Here is a 19,753-nt window from a genome sequence, read left to right on the forward strand (position 1 = left end):
GCTGAAACAGGGGCAGCAGGGAGGAGATGAGACAGCTAGGAATAGAAGATGGGGTAGGTGCAAGGGCTACAGCGAGGGAGGGAGATGACAGACAGGAGAACAGGAAATGGAAGCCAGCCAGAAGGGGAGAATGAGAATAACAGCAATTGAGACTGGAGAAACTGAGAAAATACAAATACCATGGGGAGAAGGACCTGCTGATGGAGGAAGAAATTAGATTTCTGCTCCCCTATGAGAACTCATTGGTTCTGTACTTCTTCGACCTAGTCCAAATTTAATAGTGTAACCAGGTGTCTAGGCAGCAGTAAGGGAAATGAATTCTGCACATTCAGATGTGCCCTTCTCTTGTAATTACTATACATGTTCCAGGGCTAAGAGTTTCAAGCATTTCAAGCACGTTCTAGGACTGAGGCTTGTTTAGACTGAACTCAAATTAAGCTTTGCAGGGAATGGGAAATGACAGGAAGACCTATGCAAAGTGGATGGATAACACTGGATACTATAGACCCAAATATCCCTCCTGTAACCAAACAATCCCAGGGTATATTGTTTGAGGGCAGATGATATTGCAACTTTACTGAAGCTAGGCAGGGATTTTTGGATGACCTCCTGAAAACCCCATGTATGCTATGACAGAAGAAAGGTGGGATGTAGATGCAATCAAATAAATTCTCTTGACTTTCTTTTGTTCTATTTCCTTTAATTACAGAAGATCAATTAGGAAGCACCCTCAAACAGGAAAAGGGAGTGGAAATTACTAAACTGTCATTAATTGCTTAAGCCAGAATGAGGAAAACAAATCCACTACAATTTACCAAGCTATTAGAATAAAACTTTCCCTGTTTTTGTTTTTCTCTGACCTTTTGGCTCTGAGTATCAGGACATACAATTTCCTGGGGAAACGAAGGGATGATTCCTAGGCCAGGTGCATCACCCAATAACAAAATGCTGACGAACTTTCAAGAAGGTCTATTCAGTTTTTATTTAAAATAGAAAGGAAAGTGGTATACATAATAATCTTAAATAAACAAATAAATATCTTGTTCCCTGCAGAAGATATCCCAAATAGGAAAAGGTAACAGAGCAGGGCAAGCAGTGCCTGGTACAATTTGCAATTCTAATACAAGTCTGAATATGATTTTAAAAACGGAGGTTGTTGTGTGTGTGTGTTTTTTTTAAACTATCACTACCTTTCAGACTGTACAGTGTTATGGATGGCATGCATACATGAAAAGTCATCATTTCCTACTGGCCTGATGCATTTTCTAACCCACAAACTCCAGAAAAGCTTCAGGGTTAGCCTGTTAGGGAGGGAAAAACATCTTTTTCATACATATTTATTATGATTATACACTAACCTTACATCAAACTCCTAAGAGTTTCCCTCCAAATTGTAGACCAGATCCACAACTGATTAGCTTCACCAATGCTACAGCATTTTGTGTTCTCAGACTAATCATTCTGTCACAGGAAAACATCTTCTGCTACCCCACATAGGCTGCAGATTCTGGGTTTTCCAAGGAAGAAGAAGAGGAGGAGGAGCTGTTTTTTTGTCCCCTGCTTTTTATTACCTGAGGGCATCTCAAAGCAGCCTAAAGTCAACCACCCCTCCTCTCCCCACGACAAACACCCTGTGCGGTAGGTGAGGCTGAGAGAGCTCTCAAAGAAACTGGCTGGCCCAAGGTCACGCAGCTGGCTACATGTAGAGGAGTGGGGAATCAAATCCGATTGATTCTTCAGATTTGTTGCCACTGTTCAACACTACAAACTAGCTCTCAGAAACTTTTAAAATAGACTTATTCATTTAAATGCCTATCCGCATATTCATAGAGGCGCAAACAATCACAGCCGAGGCACATGCCTGCCTATTCGTCGACCCAGGCGGTTCTCCATTTTTAAAAAGAACTTCCTGTCCTGGGAAGAGGGAGGCGGGTGCAAGGGTGGGACATTGGAGGCGGATGTAATGCTTCTTTGCCTCCATACATTTCTTGTACTAGTAGCCTGCTGGTTAGCTGCTGGGGGATAACACTTTTTAGGTTGGTGAATCCACTTTTTGGGATTCAACAAGTTGCAATTTAAAATGGTGGATGTAGCAAGCAGTTTGCTGCCCAGATGCAGGAGGTTGGCACCATCCAGAATATAGTATCTTCAGATGGGACGCATGACGCTAAATTTATGGCGTGCAAAAAAGCCCCTTGTATTCTCCTGTTCCCCTCATGGTTTAACCTAAGGAACACGGGTTGCTCTTTCACAGTGCTTGTGCTCCATCGATCCTCCCAAGCTTCAGTGGTTCTTTCTGGGGCTACTATACAATGTCCCAGTCACAGGTTTTCCCTGGTTCCACAACTGGTCACCTTACATTTGGTAGGATCATTCCTACATAAACATCCTCCAATCCATTTGAAGAAAATGAAAAGAGGATAGCACAGATTTTCGCATCTTCTGACCCAGATTTGGTGCATTTCCCCTTGAAACACATTGCTGACAGGCTTTCTGCTAGCCTTGTATATATTTAAAGGCATCTATAAATGTATTTCTGGCCACCCATCTGCAGATATTTAAATATGTGGAATGGAGACACGCTTGCAACAAGCAGTTTTTTCTACAAATTTGGGTGACTCCCCTCCCCAAATCTGCAGAAAAATAGTTTTGGATTTAAATGTTGCCATGTCCACAAAAGTAAAATATCATCCCATTAAATCACCCCAAAGTAAAATACTTATAGCATGGTGATGATAGCTTTACTGAAGCCAAGGTGGCTTGGCGGGAAAGTGAGAATGAGATGGGATTCCTCTCCCCCTGTATGAGTGTCACAGATCTACATTTGTATGCCTATAATTGCTATACTCTGATCTCACTTAGGGAGTAAGCTAATAATTTAAAGTGCAAAAATCACAATAGTAAGCCAAAGTAATCCAAGTTATAACATTTTCCAAAGACCCCACATAGATGCATCTGAAAAGTATCAACAGAAATTATTCCCAAAGGTCATCGGCCTAGGGCTTCAACTGCTTATACTCATCCTTTGCAAATCCATTGCTGAATACTTTAAATAGTTTACTCTAGATGAAACCATTTGGAAGCTCTTAGGTAACCCTAAATCAAAGTCTCTAGACTGAAAATTTGATAGCTTTACACCTTTCATTGGCCCTTGATTTTTAGTTCTATCCACCATTTTGAAAGGATAGCATATAATTAGGCTAGCATAGCATTCTCACATAATTCAAATATTGCAGCATTTTATTTTTGACTAAACAGTATCATTAGTTCTGCATTTCAATGAATGCTGCACTTGCCTTGAACCAGGGACCATCTCATCTCAGAATTCATGCTTAATGTTATAACTCCTCACTAGAATATATGGTAAAAACAGTCGCTCTGAACATGTGTGTCTACCACCAGTGTTCACATATCTGGGATTTGTGTGAAAGGCGGCAATGCCTTCTTCTATCTCCAGCAGCAATACTATTAAAAATTAAAGTCCTGATCACAGTACTTGCTCAAGTATCACATTTGTCTCTGACAATCTGAAAGATCACTACGCAAGTATTTAAATAGTCCTCTGCACATTCATTTTACTGAAATGCTTGCAGTATCTCTCTTGGTTGACCCAGAGTATTTCATAAGCACGTAGAAGGTTATCAACACTATTCAGAAAATCAAGTCAAAAGAACAGAAGGACTGAATCGAAGCCATTTTAGGAATTAATAGAGAACTCTTAATGGCACAGTTAAGAGGCAGTGCTTAATTTCTGGAATGATTAAGCGTTGTCGTTCAAGACTCCCAGAAAGTCACATCATTTTAACCTAATCCTGAATGTGAGACTACATAGTGGTTAGTGAGTGGCAAGAGCAAGGCACACTTTACCTGACGGAATATAATCTTAAAAAAAAATTAAATCCTACTTGATTCTGTCCAGAGGGAAACTGTTACTGAGAAACCAGTTCCAAAGCTAAGCCTTAACTCAAATTAAATCCTACTCACAGAGCTATTTGCTTTCAAATTAACAAGGGGTGGCATATAGTACCAAGTTTGTGCTCCACCCCCTCTAGTAGTGGATTCTTCACCACTAACTCAGTTTTTAGGAGGAAGCCAAACAAGTAGCTGGTACAGAGTAACAGGAATAGCTGCTGTACAAGGACTCAAAGGTGTGATCTTTTGGAACATGTGCGAGAGAAGCTATAAATATTGCTCCTTTATAAGGAAGGGGCACTTCATGAGGGAAGAAATCCACCACCACCATGTATGTAAGGAATGTTCCACCATCCTGAGTTCACTAATCAATGTGCTGTGTTACTTTAACACTTCATTAATATCTGCAATCTATAAGCAGAACTTTGCCTGTGTCTCCCCCAGGGGAGACACAAATGATACCCCCCAGGAATATTTATTAAATGCCTGTCCACTCTCCCCTTTACAAGTTCTAAGATCAAAAATTCTGCCACGCAGCGGCCCCTTTTAAACTGTCTTTGTAATCCGCTTTAGCAGCCAGCTGCGAACCGATTTTATTTACCTTTTCATACAAAGCCACAGGTGCCTCTTTAGCAAAATGGGGCTGAGCCATTTTTTATGTAAACTGCTTTCTTCCATTTTCACCACTCATTTGGGCTTCTGAACTGCTATAGTCTGCTGTTTAAAATGTCTACAGTGCTTCGAACTGTAATTTTTCTCACCCTTTCCCATGACATGAACTTTCTCATAGTTTGTTTCTTTTTCTTTTAACGTTTTATGTTGTGCGCTATAACGTTAGACCAAAATAACAGTTCAGTGCTGCAATGTGAACCATGGAGTTGCTGATTTCGGTCTAGCGCTAAAGCACACAACTTAGAACATTTTTTTTAATGAGGAAGAATGTGCTGTGAAAAGGGGCAGAGGGAAAAAAATGGTACAGTTTCAAATAGCCAGAGGATTTTAGAGACGGCTCAAAATTAGACTGAAATATGCGGTCTGAAACTCCCATCCCTGTATTGCTGTACTTGGAATCTGGCCAACAACGGATAACATCTGGTTTAGAACAGTAATGTGAAAGGGGCCAGGGTTTCTGCTTTTGCTTTAATCTCCTGTATTAGTTGGGCTCTAGAGCAGGGGTGGCCAGGCCTCATGGTAATTGTAGCCCGTGGATATCTGGAGAGCCACACTTTGGCCACCTCTGCCTTGGTTAACCCCATTTCCTTCTGGTGAGCTGAATGAACTCTCTCTTATGTCAGTGAACAATATGTACAATTGCTTGTCCTCTTCATTCTTTCACAGTCTTAAAGTACCTGAAGATGCTGGTGCTCATCCAGACAATGTCCCCAAACTCAGCAAACTTTGTTCTGTCACCTTTTTCTGCTATAACCTGCCAATTAGACTCCCTGCCTTCTTCCAAATTTGCTTCGAGTCCTTTCCTGTTTTTGAATGCCCAGGATAGAACTGCAGGTGCAGCCTTGCCCAGCGCTAAGTACTGCTTCTGTAGCATTAGACGTGATGGCTTTAAAGTCTCTTAGGATCTCTTGGCATATGTGATGTGTGAGAGGAGGAGATTACATTACCGAGGTTTAGAAGGAATCTGCTTACCTCAGACATTTTGACACGGCCTTCCATAAAGGAGCAGTCAGCAGCATTGTGGGTACAGATGTGACGATATTTGCACCAGTGGCAAGGGAAGGACCCATTCACACAAGACAGGCAGCTACAAGAGAAAACAGCAAAGGCATATGAATATTGACAGAGCCATCTCACGTGGAGCTTGTTCTTTTTTACTAAGACAGAGGATCCCAATAGTCTTTGTAGATTGAGAAAACTTTCCCACAGGTCCAATGCAAATTCATGAGGTAGAAAATGGCAGCAACGGACATCACAGAGTAGTATCAGGGAAGGACAAGAATTAGGAAGGACAAGAATTGCAAGGGATTTGCATTGTTCAACATTCCTATGTGAAGGGAGAATGGATTGATAAGCATTCTGATACAGCTATATTGTAAATATTACCCCAGCTCTTCTCACAAGGTGGGGGGAAGTGTTTGAATTTCTAAATATCTGAACCGCAAGATGGCACCAGTGAAAACACACAAAAACACACTCACACACACACCAGGATCAACAATGAAGAACTGGGAGAAACACAAAAGATTTGAATGTTCCCTACAGGGTCGTCCATGACGTTCTCTACAGCACTGTGTCCTTAGCACCATGCTGGAGCAAATGAGGTCAGTGCTGAATGAAAGATCAGAGCACCCCTGGGGTCTAAGGCACCACCTCCAGAGGTTGCATAAACAGATTTGACAAACGTCATATCTTAAGGCTCACATTCCTTAAGCCCTGTGCCAACCGCCTTGTCCTCCTCCCACATCAGGCCCCACAATGCATTCCATGTGGTCAAGCTCGCATCCCCCCTGTGACCTCTCAGCACTGCTGGGATCCTTTCCTCACTACCCATCTCTGCGTGGGTTGAATCAAAGACTTTGTGAGCTTTATTTCTGGATTTTAGAGAAGGCAATTTTGATGAACAGAAGGCAAAACAAGAACCCTCCACTGCGGGGAACAAAATCCTTGGGTCTTAATTCAGAGTCATTCATAAGAAAATGACACAATTACTCAAAGCTGAGTCAGATTAGCATTTCAAGACTGTAATGCTTTTCATTTGGTCACATGGCCTCATTTGCAATCCCTTCTATGACTTCCTGTGCTACCCACTCAAGCTGTTTACGGGCATGTTCTGTTTCTCCCTTCTCTCTCGCTTTCTCTGTGTGGACACTTGCATATATTTTCTCATGTTAACTGTCTATATCCTGACCAGTGAACATCCTTTCCTCAGCTCTTACAACCCTTGGCCAGTAGCTGCAAACAAGGTCCATATTTTGAATAGTGCAACAGTTGAAGGAGCTGGCAATAGGAACTCTTCTCCTGATTTCCTTGCCTTTGAGCTCAGTCACAGACTAGGAGTCCCATGATGGGAACTAAACACAGCAACATGTGCCTCCCATTAAAATCCTCTTGGTTCAGTCCCTTGCATGTAAAGGAACACAAAGAAATGCAGTCAAGCCGGAAAAAAATTGCTGTGAAGCTGACAAAACACGTGTTGAGTCTCATTACAATAGCTCTATTTTATTTATTTATAGGGCTGATTCTCTACCACCAACCTCTTCATCAACACACATAAGACAGTGGAAAGAATGGGGAAGATATGGGGTCACTGAACTAGGAGGGGCACTAATGGCACATTTGTGGCAATGCTTGCTAGCCCGTTCTGCATGTGGGTGCACATACACACAAACCACCACATGGGAGTCCATGTAGCCTCAGTTAGGGAGGGGAAGGGATTTTCATTTAACCCTCTCCTCCTCTTCAGTCTGCTGTTTTTCTCCCTTTTGGGACCACGAGTGTCAGCCTCATACATCTTCGTCAGACCCTGGCAGGGAGGATTTCAATAGACTTCAGCAGAGTCTGCAGCCACTGCTCACTGCCCTACACCCTTGTTAGATTTCCCAGCTAACTTAGTACAAGGGCCAATTTGGCATCCAGCCCTCCATGAGACCTTGGGTTAATTGCCAGACCTGATGCTCAAACTATGCAAGGGCTACTCTGCACAGACACCATGTCCAGCTGCCCTGCTTTGCTCATTTGTGCAGCCTGACATCCAATGGAATACCCACCATGCTCAGCTGCTTGGCAGTGACATATTCAGGGTGGGAGATGACATATGAAGCCAGCTCTAGATACAGATTCTGCAGGAAAAATCACATGGGTTCATTGTTGGGACGGTGGAGGGAGGGAGATGTATCTGTGGTTAGAGGTTATCTATGGGTCCACAAAGAAATGCATGGGGGTCCAGACATAGCCCCAAGCCACAACCTGCCTCTGCCATCCTATAAAGATTTTTATCTATTCCAGTAATTATTTGGAATCTGGAGGTGGTCTAGGCTATCAGGACCCTTATTGCTGACAAGTAAAAGCAAATAAATACAGAACAACATATCCGTATTTAAAATTCTGGATTGCTTCAGAGTCATCATCATCAATAATAATATTTCCCTTAGACCTAATCACCGTGTTGCTAGATTTTACTGCTTTTCACACATTATTAAAGTAGTTTCCTGAACCGCCATGTTTAGCCAATCTAAGCCTGAACTTGTGACATGTATTAACTTGGGAATTGTCCCTCTACCGCCACCCCCATCCTTTCAATCCAGTTGAGCCTTTGTTCAGACCTTAATTTGTCACCATTCATGTGTTTCAGAATCCATGTACTGAATACAGCCCTGTTAACATTAAAGCAAACACAACTCATTGGTTATGTAGGTGTTCTGTCCTAAAGCAAGGTATCTTAATTAATAGACAACAATCTTGGCTAGCACAGGACTCCTTAAGGATCATTCACAACTGTGAAAACAAAAATTCTGTTCAGGCCTCTACATGAAGCATTTCTTAGGCACTGTATATGTTTGCCGGGTAATAAGGCACTGGCAAACCACCCCGTATTGAGTCTGCCATGAAAACGCTAGAGGGCGTCACCCCAAGGGTCAGACATGACTCGGTGGGATACCTTTACCTTTTACCTTATGTTTGCCTAGGACATTCACAGTGCAATCCAAAGCAGAGTTACTCCTTTCTAAGGCCACTTAATTTAATGGACACAGAAGGGTGTAACTTTGCTTACGAATGCACAGTCAATCTCTGCACTCCACACTGCCCCACTGCTTAACCGCTAGGCCAGTGGTCCCCAACCTTTCTGAGGCTGGGGACCGGCAGGGCATCGGGCCGCGCCTGCGCGGACCACACCCGCGCATCGGGCCGCGCCCGCGCGGGCCGCACATGCGCGATGTGCGGCCCGGCCCTGATTCCCTCTCCCCACCCTCCCGCAGTAAGAAGCTTCCCGGGCCACAAGCTTGCGGCCTGGGAAGTTTTTTACTGCGGGGTGGGGAGCCGCAGGTTGGGGACCACTGCGCTAGGCACTCCCATCCTAAATGCACTATAGACATGGACAGATGTACCAGCAACAAACTGAGATTCATCTGAGATGTGATGCAACACTACATCCAGTGTTGTTCCTTTTCATACCATTTCTTTGTTAAAGCATCAAGCTACAGGACAAGCCACTGGCTATATTATTTATATATTTATTTATCATTGCATTTCTATCCCGCCAATCCTACAAGGGCTCGTGTCGGCTAACCACTATAAAACCCCCAATACATAAAACCCATAACATTATAAACTCAACCATCCCCTTAAAATCCTCAAATTTGCGGCAAAAAAACATCCTAAAAACCTCAGGGTGGACGGAGGGGCTTCTAATCCGCTCCTGGGATGGCAAGAGTGGCCATTTACACATTTAAGGTTCCATAATACTACAGCAACTTCCATACCATCACATGCTACAACACCAACAGCATTCCCAATGTAAAATGCAGGCCTGCACAGAAATATAAACCCTCTCATCAGTCATGTAACTGGAAGCTGAGGAATCTCGGGTGCAAGCAACAAAACAAAGAAAAGGGTCTCTTTTTTGTTTTTGTTTTCAAAGCAGTAGTGGTTTACTTTGACCCTGGTGGTAGCAAAATGCACTGCTAAGCCAGAAATGTGTGACACAAAGAAAACCCAATAACAGTCAGTCCCATAGAGCCATATTACTCTGGCATAGACATCTTTAAAAATATACAAACAAAATTAGTATTTGGCACAAGTGCCTCCTTTAAGACCTTTCTTTTCTTTAGTAATCACTGCTTGGAAACACATTCTGGGAAAATCACCACCCCACAAAAAAACCCTCAGAGAAGTCACTATTCAATTAAACTGGGACATTTTGAGTCTTCATGTTTTTGCACTGCCTTTGCCTTTCGACTCAACATGTTAAAATTGCTACCAATTTTCATGTTGAAAACTCAGCAGTTGAAACTTGTTCCACCTTTGTAGTGGGGGGAAGCATGCCTGTTGAATATCTGCTAATTATGCTACTGTTGAATTGAAATTCTTTGCTCTAATTGTGTTCTGTTTCCAGTTGCCAGCCACACAGGAGAACCTTGAGGGTCTTAGCAGACACAAGCCACCTCACAACAGGTCATTCAAATACTCCCTCTACCTCTTCAAGGAAAGAACTGGAACCAATTCACACAGTGAAAGGGCAACAGTGCCAATGAGGCTGAGCCCTTTTAAGTGGAGTTAGGCCCATGGAAAAGCAGTCAGAAGTCTGCTTCAGCACCAGCCATAACTACAACCCAGTCCACAAACAGTGACACTGTTGCAGCCATCCAACCAGTCTGTGCGGCTTCCCTGTAGTTTAGCCAGTTTGGGTTGGGTTGCTCATTGTGCAGCACCATCTTCAACACACTCTGTTCAGAGGACCGGGGCCCTTACTCCTCTCTGCCATCAGTGCAATGTTAACCAGAAATGTTATTCTGAATTGTAAAAGGCTTGTTGACTCAAGGACTCTGGGAGTAAATAGCAGGTATTTCAGAAGCTTGCTGAGATCAATTTGCTAAACATTTTGTGGATAAAATTGCTCTTGTGATGTAACTTGGATGCTACATTATAGATGTTTTGAACGTTCCTGTGGATTCTTCTAGTCAAGTTTGTATGGATTCTTTCCAATTGGAAAGGACGCCACGGACAGAATACTTGGAGCATTAAGGACTACTGAATGCTTATTGGACTTATGTCCCTCATGGTTAATTAAACCAGCATGAAGTGGGGAGTCCTGCAGAGTCCTCTCTTTTTTAAAAAGAGACAGTTGTTAGGCCTCTACTGAAAAGCAATCAGCTTTGGATCCTGCTGACTTGAACAATGATGAACTGGTATTTAACCTGCCCTTTTTGAGCAGCGTCTTGGGCAAACCTGTGGCCATGCAGCTCAGGCATTTTTTGAGGCATGAATACCTTGATCTCTTGCAGATCCAGCTTTTGCCCAGATAAGTGTACAGAAACAGCTTCGGTCACTCTTATTTATGCCAGGATAGCCACGTCAGAGAAATCAGACTGGAGGAAACCGGCATGATAGCTTTCTTAGGAGCCAATCCTACTCTTTGGAACTCCCCCATTGCCTTGTGGACGTTAAATTCTTGTGGAGGTCATCCAGCATCAGTGGAAAACTTTTTTTTTTAATCTAGAAGGCTTTTCTTCATAACATTTTAACTCCAGAATGTTTAAGTTTAAGTGGCTGCTATTGTCTGTTTTTCACCATTTTGGATGGAGCCTATTGTAAGCCTCCTTCATTTTTAAATAGAAAGCTGAAGTATACATTTTCTAAGAAAGAACGATGGAAATAAAAACTCAGAACGATGGAAATAAAAACTCACAAGAGACCTGACCATCTCCTCAATCTAGGCATGCAAACTGGGACTCAGTTCACCTAAGATTCTTAGGCTAAGAAGGAAGTCTATAATACTTCTCAGCTAGCAGTACACGCCCTTCCCTGGTCCACTTCTGAGACTTCGGTGACCCAATAATACCTTGCTTGAAATTTCATGCACTGTTAACTACATGTAGCAGCTTTTCATAGCTTGAAACACATAAACAAATAGTAATAGGCTGCTTGCTGGAAGTCATTTCCACATTTCATTTATGTTTTTTTATCTCCAAGCAAAAGGCCAGTACAAACAAATGTATGTACTGAGACACTCTTTATGCAATTGGGGGTGGGGGTGGAACCAATGTAAGGTCTACCTCACTTTGCTCTGAATATACAACCAATAGGGTAATCAGTCACATATCAATAAGCTGGGTTTGATTAAATTACATTAGAAGGTTCCACTTTAGAGGAGACCTGGTCTTATCAACTCGGTCTCAGACTTCACTGGGCTTCCCCTCTCCCCTTCCTGAGAATAGCAGCTTATTCAGAATTTAAATACTTCTTTGTTCATTTATTCATCTACGCATGCTACTGTCTCACGTACAGAATGCAACTGATATCATGCTTGTCTCTGCACCAGGAGATTCCCAAACTGGCTGCCAGTAACTCTAAAGAAGTGCATTTAGTTCATGTGATGCACCAAAGGATTGTTTGCTCACATGGCTGGTCTTAATGCAACCATTACCATCATGTGATTATGAGGATTATTATGTGAAATATATGAGGATCATTGTGTGAAAGAGATAATGTGACCCAGCACCAAAGGCTGACATATCTTTAAACCAAAGAGACTGAATAGTTCTGAGTGAAAAAGTGAATGTATCCTACCAAGACAAAAAAATATAAAGATCTCTCGGCCCTTCATACACAGAGGAAATTAGACTTCAGAGTCACATCCCCATCTTTGAAATGAATCTGGAAGCTCTTTCTGTTGGAACTATCTCATTAAGCAGCCTGTAGGCCTAAGCAGATATGGCTGGGTATGCCAATTAATATCTGCTGTTTTACTCTGAAAGTTTATCCGCATGTTTTAAAAACAAATGCCAAGACCTTGGAGGACAGCGTGAATTGGCCCGGGGTGGGGTGGGGGAGCATGAGGGCTCAGTTATTCATCTCCAAAGGAGGGGGAGCCCACTGAGATCCCTGCATTCTGCCAAAGCTCAAGAACAAGGCAGAGTCTTTATCTATCCCTTAGAGATGTCTTGTCCAAGGCTGGGCTTCATAGCATATTTGTAGGTTGACTCCCTATATGCATGTGTCGCTACTGACTGAGCTTCAGTGGCACATTGTTTGGCAGCATGATGTACCATCTGTGCCATTTCTTTTTCTTGGGGTCAGCAGAGTTCACTGTCATTATCTTTTTTGTATAAGCATCGTTCTGGGTAACTGGGAGAAATAACTCCTATTTCACAACTCACAGACCCTCACTGGAGAGGAGAGTCCTTCCCCTGCCTAGCTGATTCAACACAGTTCAACACAATATTCAACCGTAGTACAAACCTTATTCAACCCAGCTTACCCACCAATGGTTATTCAAGACTGCTTCGTTACCAGCATCACTAGCAAACCCCATTACCAGATCATTACGAGAGCAGAGCCAGAAACTCAACAATACAAATGTAACTCAGCAAAGGGTACCTGGGGTTTACTGAGCGTAAAAGGTGACATTAGAAACACTGTTTTACTCCTCAACCACAAAATGGTACTTGAAACTGTAATTAGACGGGGAGCTGTTTTGGTAGGAGCTTTTTGAAAAACACTTTCTATCATTTTAGATAAATAAAAATAATGGCAGTGCCTACTAATCTTAATTGAGTCTATTAGGGCCACTTCCCATGATATTTCCTTCAATTCTGCCATCATTATGTGGGTTTCACAACACTGGAAATTGCCCTCTATGGATCCGGAATGTTTCAAAATTAATGATGATTCATCCTTACTAAAATCTGGGGACAGGTTCATATAATCTGGCAGCATTCTGGACACATATGGTTTCCATGGAAGCAGCACGACAAAACCCCTCCAAAGTCTCAAAGCTTCATGGGGGACTTTTTTTTTAAAACGGAAGAACATGACGCCATCTAGTGTTAAGAAAGTGGAAAAAGTCCAATCCGTGCCAAGTTACACTGTTGGAAGCACAACGTTCAATAACGTTGAATAGACCATGCCGCAAGAAGCCAAGACAGGAATGGTGATGTCACATTCACACTCTCTCCTTCTATGAGAACTTAACAAGAAAACTACTGAAATTGCTGGGCGAATCATGAACATAACATGATAACAGCTATCTATATAACTATGAGGACAGTATTATTCTAGATGGACGGCAACAATACTCCTAAACAATATTTCAGTCCCACAGTCTGCTAACCCAAAGCTAGCATGGCAGAAGTTTGGCGTATTGGAAAAGACGGGGAGAACGGGGTTTAAACACTCACTCAGCCAAGAGGCTCCTGATTTGGGAGCACGGTGATCTCTTTCAACCTAACCTTGCTCACAGGAGAATATGGAGGGAGGAACCTAGCTCCTCGGAAGGGTGGAATTTTAAAAAAATGTACAAGCTCAATAGAAAATCCCTGGATGCTGCTCTGTGGAGCTGTTTCTGTTGCAGATAAGATTACTGGAGTGAGGCATCCTGCTAGTTTATAACCTGCTCAGGTTTACAAAGGCTTCTTTGACCCAGTAACCTCAATTACACAGACATGGGGCATCCTGGCATATGGTAATCCCCACTGTTTTGTTCTTTCTCATTTATCCACAGTTGAGCTCTGGCTTCCTCTGATGCTTGGCTACTTGGCTCTGTCGGCCCTCACATATTCAACGGTGGCTGAATTGAAGTACAGAAATGACAGTTCCCCTCCCCTACGAAAAAAAAAAAGACAGTGTTAACAAGGATGAAAAACTGGCTGTACAACTGAAGTTAATGGGATCCCTCTTTTTTCCCTCCCCAACTCTTGACGAACTGGAGCAAGTTATAACTACTGGGAGAAACCCCTGCTGCAGAGGCAAACTACACAAAGAAGAGTCCACAGGATAGTGGTCTGTGAGATCAAAATAGTGTGAAAGTATGCATCCCTGCTTACTACAGCACTAGATTCAGGTCGGCAGCCACGTTGGTCTGAAATAGCAGAACATAATTTGAGTCCAGTGGCACCTTTAAGAGCAACAAAGATTTTTTCAAGGCGTGAGCTTTCGTACAGATATTACTCTCTTCTTCTGTCTGTACTCTTATGATCCGTGTTCCATTGTCTGAGGAAGAGTGCATGCACTCGGAAGCTCACGCCCTGAATAAATCTTTGTTGGTCTTAAAGGTGCCACTGGGCTCAGATTTTGTTCTATTACAGCACTAGTAACCCTTATCTCATCTTTTGTTTATGCACAATATGAATAGCAGAGAGAATAATGTAACAGTGCTTTCGACTCTATAAACATATGATTGGCAGCAAGTGCTAATACTGCCAGCATATTCTCGTTGTTCTATCTAGTAACCCATTTTGCTGCAAAACTTACAAAAATATTCTGCTTATCTAGTGCTGCGCTTATACTATGTTTCCATCTCAAAAATCTATGGACAACCATGTTTCAGCCATTCTAAATTATCCTGTCCCACTAAATATTTTTGAAGCTCAACAGTGACTTGAATTGTTCTCCAAGGCTCTATGAAACAATTCTCCCTGTCCTGCAATATACACCTGTTGACTTGCTGAACTAGCTACTTGTCATGTTATAACCCAAGTTATTCTATTGGGCATGGTTCCAAACTTGGTATGAACTCAATTGCTTCTGGGAGATCAGATCTGCTAATTCATGGTTAACCCACTCAAGACCCATCAATTTACTTTCTGAGAGACTACAGGAATATGCCTAAGCAGTTACCCCCAGGAAAGTGCAGTGTAAAATAAGCAAAACACACATGCTCATATCTTCTATGTTCCAAGACTTGTCTGGTCCATAAACAGGGTAAATGATTCCAGGCTGGAATATGACCATAAATTTAGGGGTAGTGCTTAGGGAGGGGAGGGTGTTCTGCAAGGATGCTGTTTCACATCCTGCGATGTCACATCCAGGTTAAAAGTAAACTTCCTCAATTTCCTTTCCTGCAGAGTTACCTTCTCCCAACAAAAAATGTAAATTTTCTATCTCATAATGACTTCTCCCCACCTTGTTCTCCAGCTTAACATCACTTATAAACTTTGATATGTGTTTGTTCCATGTGTCATGCTATTCCTGTGATGCTAAATGATTAGGTTGAAGGCTTTTTAAAGCTTCTTGTCAGCTTAAGCAAAGTTAGTTTGGTCATCGGAAAGCAACCTTAGAATTCAAAACTTGTCCAGACTTTTCTCCAGAGTTCCCTTGCACTAAAAGGAAGGAAAGCAAAGGTGGAGACTATGGCCATGAATAGACAACTATGCTGCTGTGGGCTGAATCATCCTTGGCAAATGGGAGAGTGGAATATAAATGTACTAGACCAGGAGTCTCAACTGGTAACAGTTAATCATCTGTTTTAATTAATTAAATGTTAATTGATTTTAAATATAGTTGCATATTTTGAGATGCTGAAACAGCATACATTTTATTAACAAAACCCATTGTTCATCCATGAAAGGAAAGGCCTCAATGATTAACAGTTCTTCCCACCGATTAATCTGCTAAAACTTAGCTGATTAATTTACCAATTAAACCGATTAAAGCTTGGAACACTCAGTCCCCTAAGCAAGATCTATGTGTCCCTGTGCTTGGACATCAATAACTGACTATTCCAACAAATATTTACATATCTTAACGAACACATACAGCACAACAAGTGAGGTGTGAATGGTAAAAGTCTTTAGCGTTTCAGAAGAAGAAGAGTTGGTTTGTATACACAACTTTTCATAACCCAAAAGAGTTTTAAAGTGGTTTACAATCGCATTCCCTTCCTTTCCCCACAAAAAAACACCCTGTGAGATAGGTGGGCTCGAGAGAGCTCTGACAGAACTGTTCTGTGAGAATAGCTCCAACAAGATTGTGACTAGCGCAAGGTCACCCAACTGGCTGCATGTGGAGGAGCAGGGAATCAAACCTGGCTCTTTGGATTACAGGTTGTTACTCTTAACGAACCAGTGCTCTATTTTTTGAATACAAGGATTAAATTCATCCAGAAGTTAAAGGAAACCCTCTTGTGACTACAGCACACTCTGGAAATGGCTGGCAAGTTTACAGCTAGAATTAACTCATGCCAAGTAGCAAACATTAAGGGCCTTTTCGCACGGGGATCTTTGTTGCAAATTGTTTGCGGAATGAAAAATCGCCATTTAAAATAGTGGAATTTGTTGTTATGCATACCTGCCTTTGTAGTGGAATCAGTTGCGTTTTTTAGCGTTTCCCACAGGCTTCCGGTCTCGGCAGAAATCGCTAGAAAGGAAGCGCTATTGCCAAGCTCGTCCCGCCCCTGGCCATCAAGCAGCCAATGGGCAGCCGTTAGCATGCTCCCAAACAGCCCCTTTCCCTTTAAGAAAGGTTTTTTTAAAAAAAAAAACAGACCCATAGCAACGAATCTAGGTAGATTCGTTGCAACGGAGAGACCCATCCAGCTGCCTAATGTGAGCTGTCGTTTGATTGTATGATCGTTGGCACGCTGCCTCGAGTGATAAAAAAAAAATCCCCTCCCCTCTCACGGGCCCGATTTTCGGCTGAATTAATGTGTAAAAAATAAAGGGACTTTATTTCAGCAAACGGGCTTTTATGTGGTTTGTGCTTAGTGACTAAAGGTGAAGGACTGAAGCCAGGGAAGCCTCTAAACAGAAAGAGGCTCGCTGGTGCGTTTATCCCCGCTCGCTCGGAGAAAAAATAATGGCGATCGCTTCGCCGGAAGTTTGGAGGACAGGCTCAGGGGGAGGGACTTTGAAGAACCCGCAACAATGGTAACGCACAGGTCTTTAGCGCTATTGTTGCAGATTGGTTGCAGGAGTGTATCGCTATCCGGAGGGTGAATCCACTTTTCTGGATTCCCCTCAAAGCGCTACAACGAAGCGCTTTTTGCGGGTCGGTTTCAGGATTGTTGCAGATTGTCTACGACGTCGTGGGTTATGGCAAATTAGTAGCGTTTCCAATTAGCAACCATTGTGCTATTTTGAAGCCGTGCGAAATGGCCCTAACTGTCCACTCACAGAGTAACAGACAAACAGACAGACGAAGCTTACATTTAAGTTCTTATGGCCTGGGAAACAAGTTCATTTGCTTTTCTTATCTCCCATCTCTTCAGTACTTAGTGCAAAGTAAGAACAAAACAGGAATCTACCAGGGCAAGATAAGCAAGGCCAAGTCTATGCAGGGAAGCAAACAGAGGGAGAGAAGTAAAACAGAGTGTGTGTGGGGGGGGGGAGGGATGCAAAAATCTTTGAAAGCTAACCTGCAAGAAAGAACAAGGGCACAAGAGGAAGGCCAAAAGTATGGGGGGGGGGAAATAATCCAAGTATTTTACATAAGCAATTTCAGTTCTGTCATACTGGGTGCTACAAAGAATCTCTAATGGGGGGGGGGAGTCTTTGCCTGAAGCAACACACTTTTATGCCATCTGAGCTAGAAGAAAGAGGAGATATAGAGTGAATTCAGAGAGGACAAAGAGGGCAAGTACATGGATATGCCAAAAAGGAAAGCAAAATTACACATATGATCCACACTGATGGAAGAAGCACCTGCTTACAAAGAGGTAAAATCTTTAAGGCTGTACCACAGCAGCATTCTTGTTTATCTTCCATGTAGCAGGAGGTGGGATTGAATGCAACCTTGTTTTTTAAGAAGTCATAAATATTGTTATATTTTCTGCTCCCACTGATTTTCATAGATGGGGACAAGGACTCTGATAAGCCCTTAGAATGGCATGGATCAGAAAGAGGACAAGGACCCATCCCCTCAGAAAATACTGAGATAATATGTGTGAATTTGGGTGACTGCCTGCTAGATCACACTGGGGGATTTGCCCAGGGAAAGCAGGGAAATATTAGCTTCTACGCTTAGCATGTCATGGAATAGGGGCTACACAATCCGTGGTAGGCATGGTTACTGAGAAAGATGGGCAAAGACAAGTGTCATTGCATGACTTTGCTTTAACATTAACATGTATTATTTATACGGTAGCAGTCTTATTATTTATCTTAATTTGCTCAGGCTAGCTTGATCTCAATAGGGTGGACCATAGCTAGTATGGGATTGAACTCCCAGCCTCATGGGCAGAGCTTTCAGACTGCATGTCTGCTGCCTTACCACCCTGCGCCACAAGAGGCTCTTCCAGGAAGTTACCCATTTTTTAAAAAGAAATTCTCGTCGCGGGGAACAAGGGAGAGGAAGGCAATTGTGAGGGGGGGACAAGGCAGGCGACTTTAGCGCATTTGAGCCTCCATACCTTCCCCCTGCTGGTTGCTCTCCGGTAGCTAGCGCTAAATAGGTTGTTGAATCCGCCTTAATTGATTCCCCAACTAGCGCTTTAAAATAGAGGATGTAGGCAGCTGTTTACTGCCCAGATGCTGGATATTGGCGACATCATATGGAGTGGCCAAAATATAATGATTACATAAGATAAGGATTTCACTAGATATAACGGGTGCAGAAATGCCCTAATAGTTCAAAAATGCCCTCTGAAAAAATCTTCCATTCTGTTCATGGAAAGATCACTTCTGCTAACAGGGCACACTGGATCCAACTATACAGTTTGGGTCGAGTCCACTGTTCCTTACTCTTTCATAAACATATAAAGGATGCAAAGTCAAGCTTGCAAATTGTGCTAAAAATGAGAATACTGTTGAAAGTAGATCAGCCTATACTGCAGCAGATTGTGGTAAAAGACAGCGGAAGAGCGGAAGCTTGGCTATTTTCCCAAATGATGTTTAAATTGGCTTTTGTATTTCCTATTCATGAGTAAAACCTACATGTACCAAATTAAAATACATTCAGGTTTAAAATAGCATTCGTTTTCTCTCCTGAATCTTACAACATTCACATGTGACAATTTCAGACTAAAAAGTATTCTTGGCATTGCTTCAGTCTATGCCTGCCGGTTTGGCGGAATCAGCCCTTTGGGACCTTAAGCTCTGTAGGGGGAGTTCTTCAATTCATATGTGTTCTGTGTTTTAATAATAAACACACCAGGATCACCTCTGAGCTGAAAGAGCGACTTGCAGGGATGGAAAATAACAACACCGATTACCAAGGGGTTGCTTTAAAACAGCATGGTCAGTTTCCATTTGGAGTATTACTGGCCAACCACATCAGCTCTGCCGAAGTGCTGGGCCAAATGAGAAACAAAACAAATTACAGGCATTTTACCCCCTGGGGCCGATTCCACAAGGGCAGAAAAAGCCAGGCTGGAGCTCGTATGGCAATGGGGCTAATCCCTGCAGCTACACAACACCGGCACTGGCCTGCCCCTGTACTGGGCCTGGTGTGCTTT

The 19,753-nt window shown here is 42.7% G+C and overlaps 1 protein-coding gene across 11 annotated transcripts in view; it reads right to left on the reverse strand.

The window, feature by feature from the left end:
* Positions 1–19,753, reverse strand: part of PLXNA1 (plexin A1) — a 424,561-nt gene that overhangs the window by 138,980 nt on the left and 265,828 nt on the right. For all 11 annotated transcript variants that reach the window (XM_077325380.1, XM_077325387.1, XM_077325383.1 and 8 more), the window contains exon 9: positions 5,557–5,671. In XM_077325380.1, coding sequence (XP_077181495.1) covers positions 5,557–5,671 — 115 coding nt within the window. The remainder of the gene's footprint in view (positions 1–5,556; positions 5,672–19,753) is intronic.

Source organism: Paroedura picta, chromosome 3 (genome assembly GCF_049243985.1).
Source record: "Paroedura picta isolate Pp20150507F chromosome 3, Ppicta_v3.0, whole genome shotgun sequence".
In the NCBI taxonomy this organism is placed as follows: Eukaryota; Metazoa; Chordata; class Lepidosauria; order Squamata; family Gekkonidae; genus Paroedura; species Paroedura picta.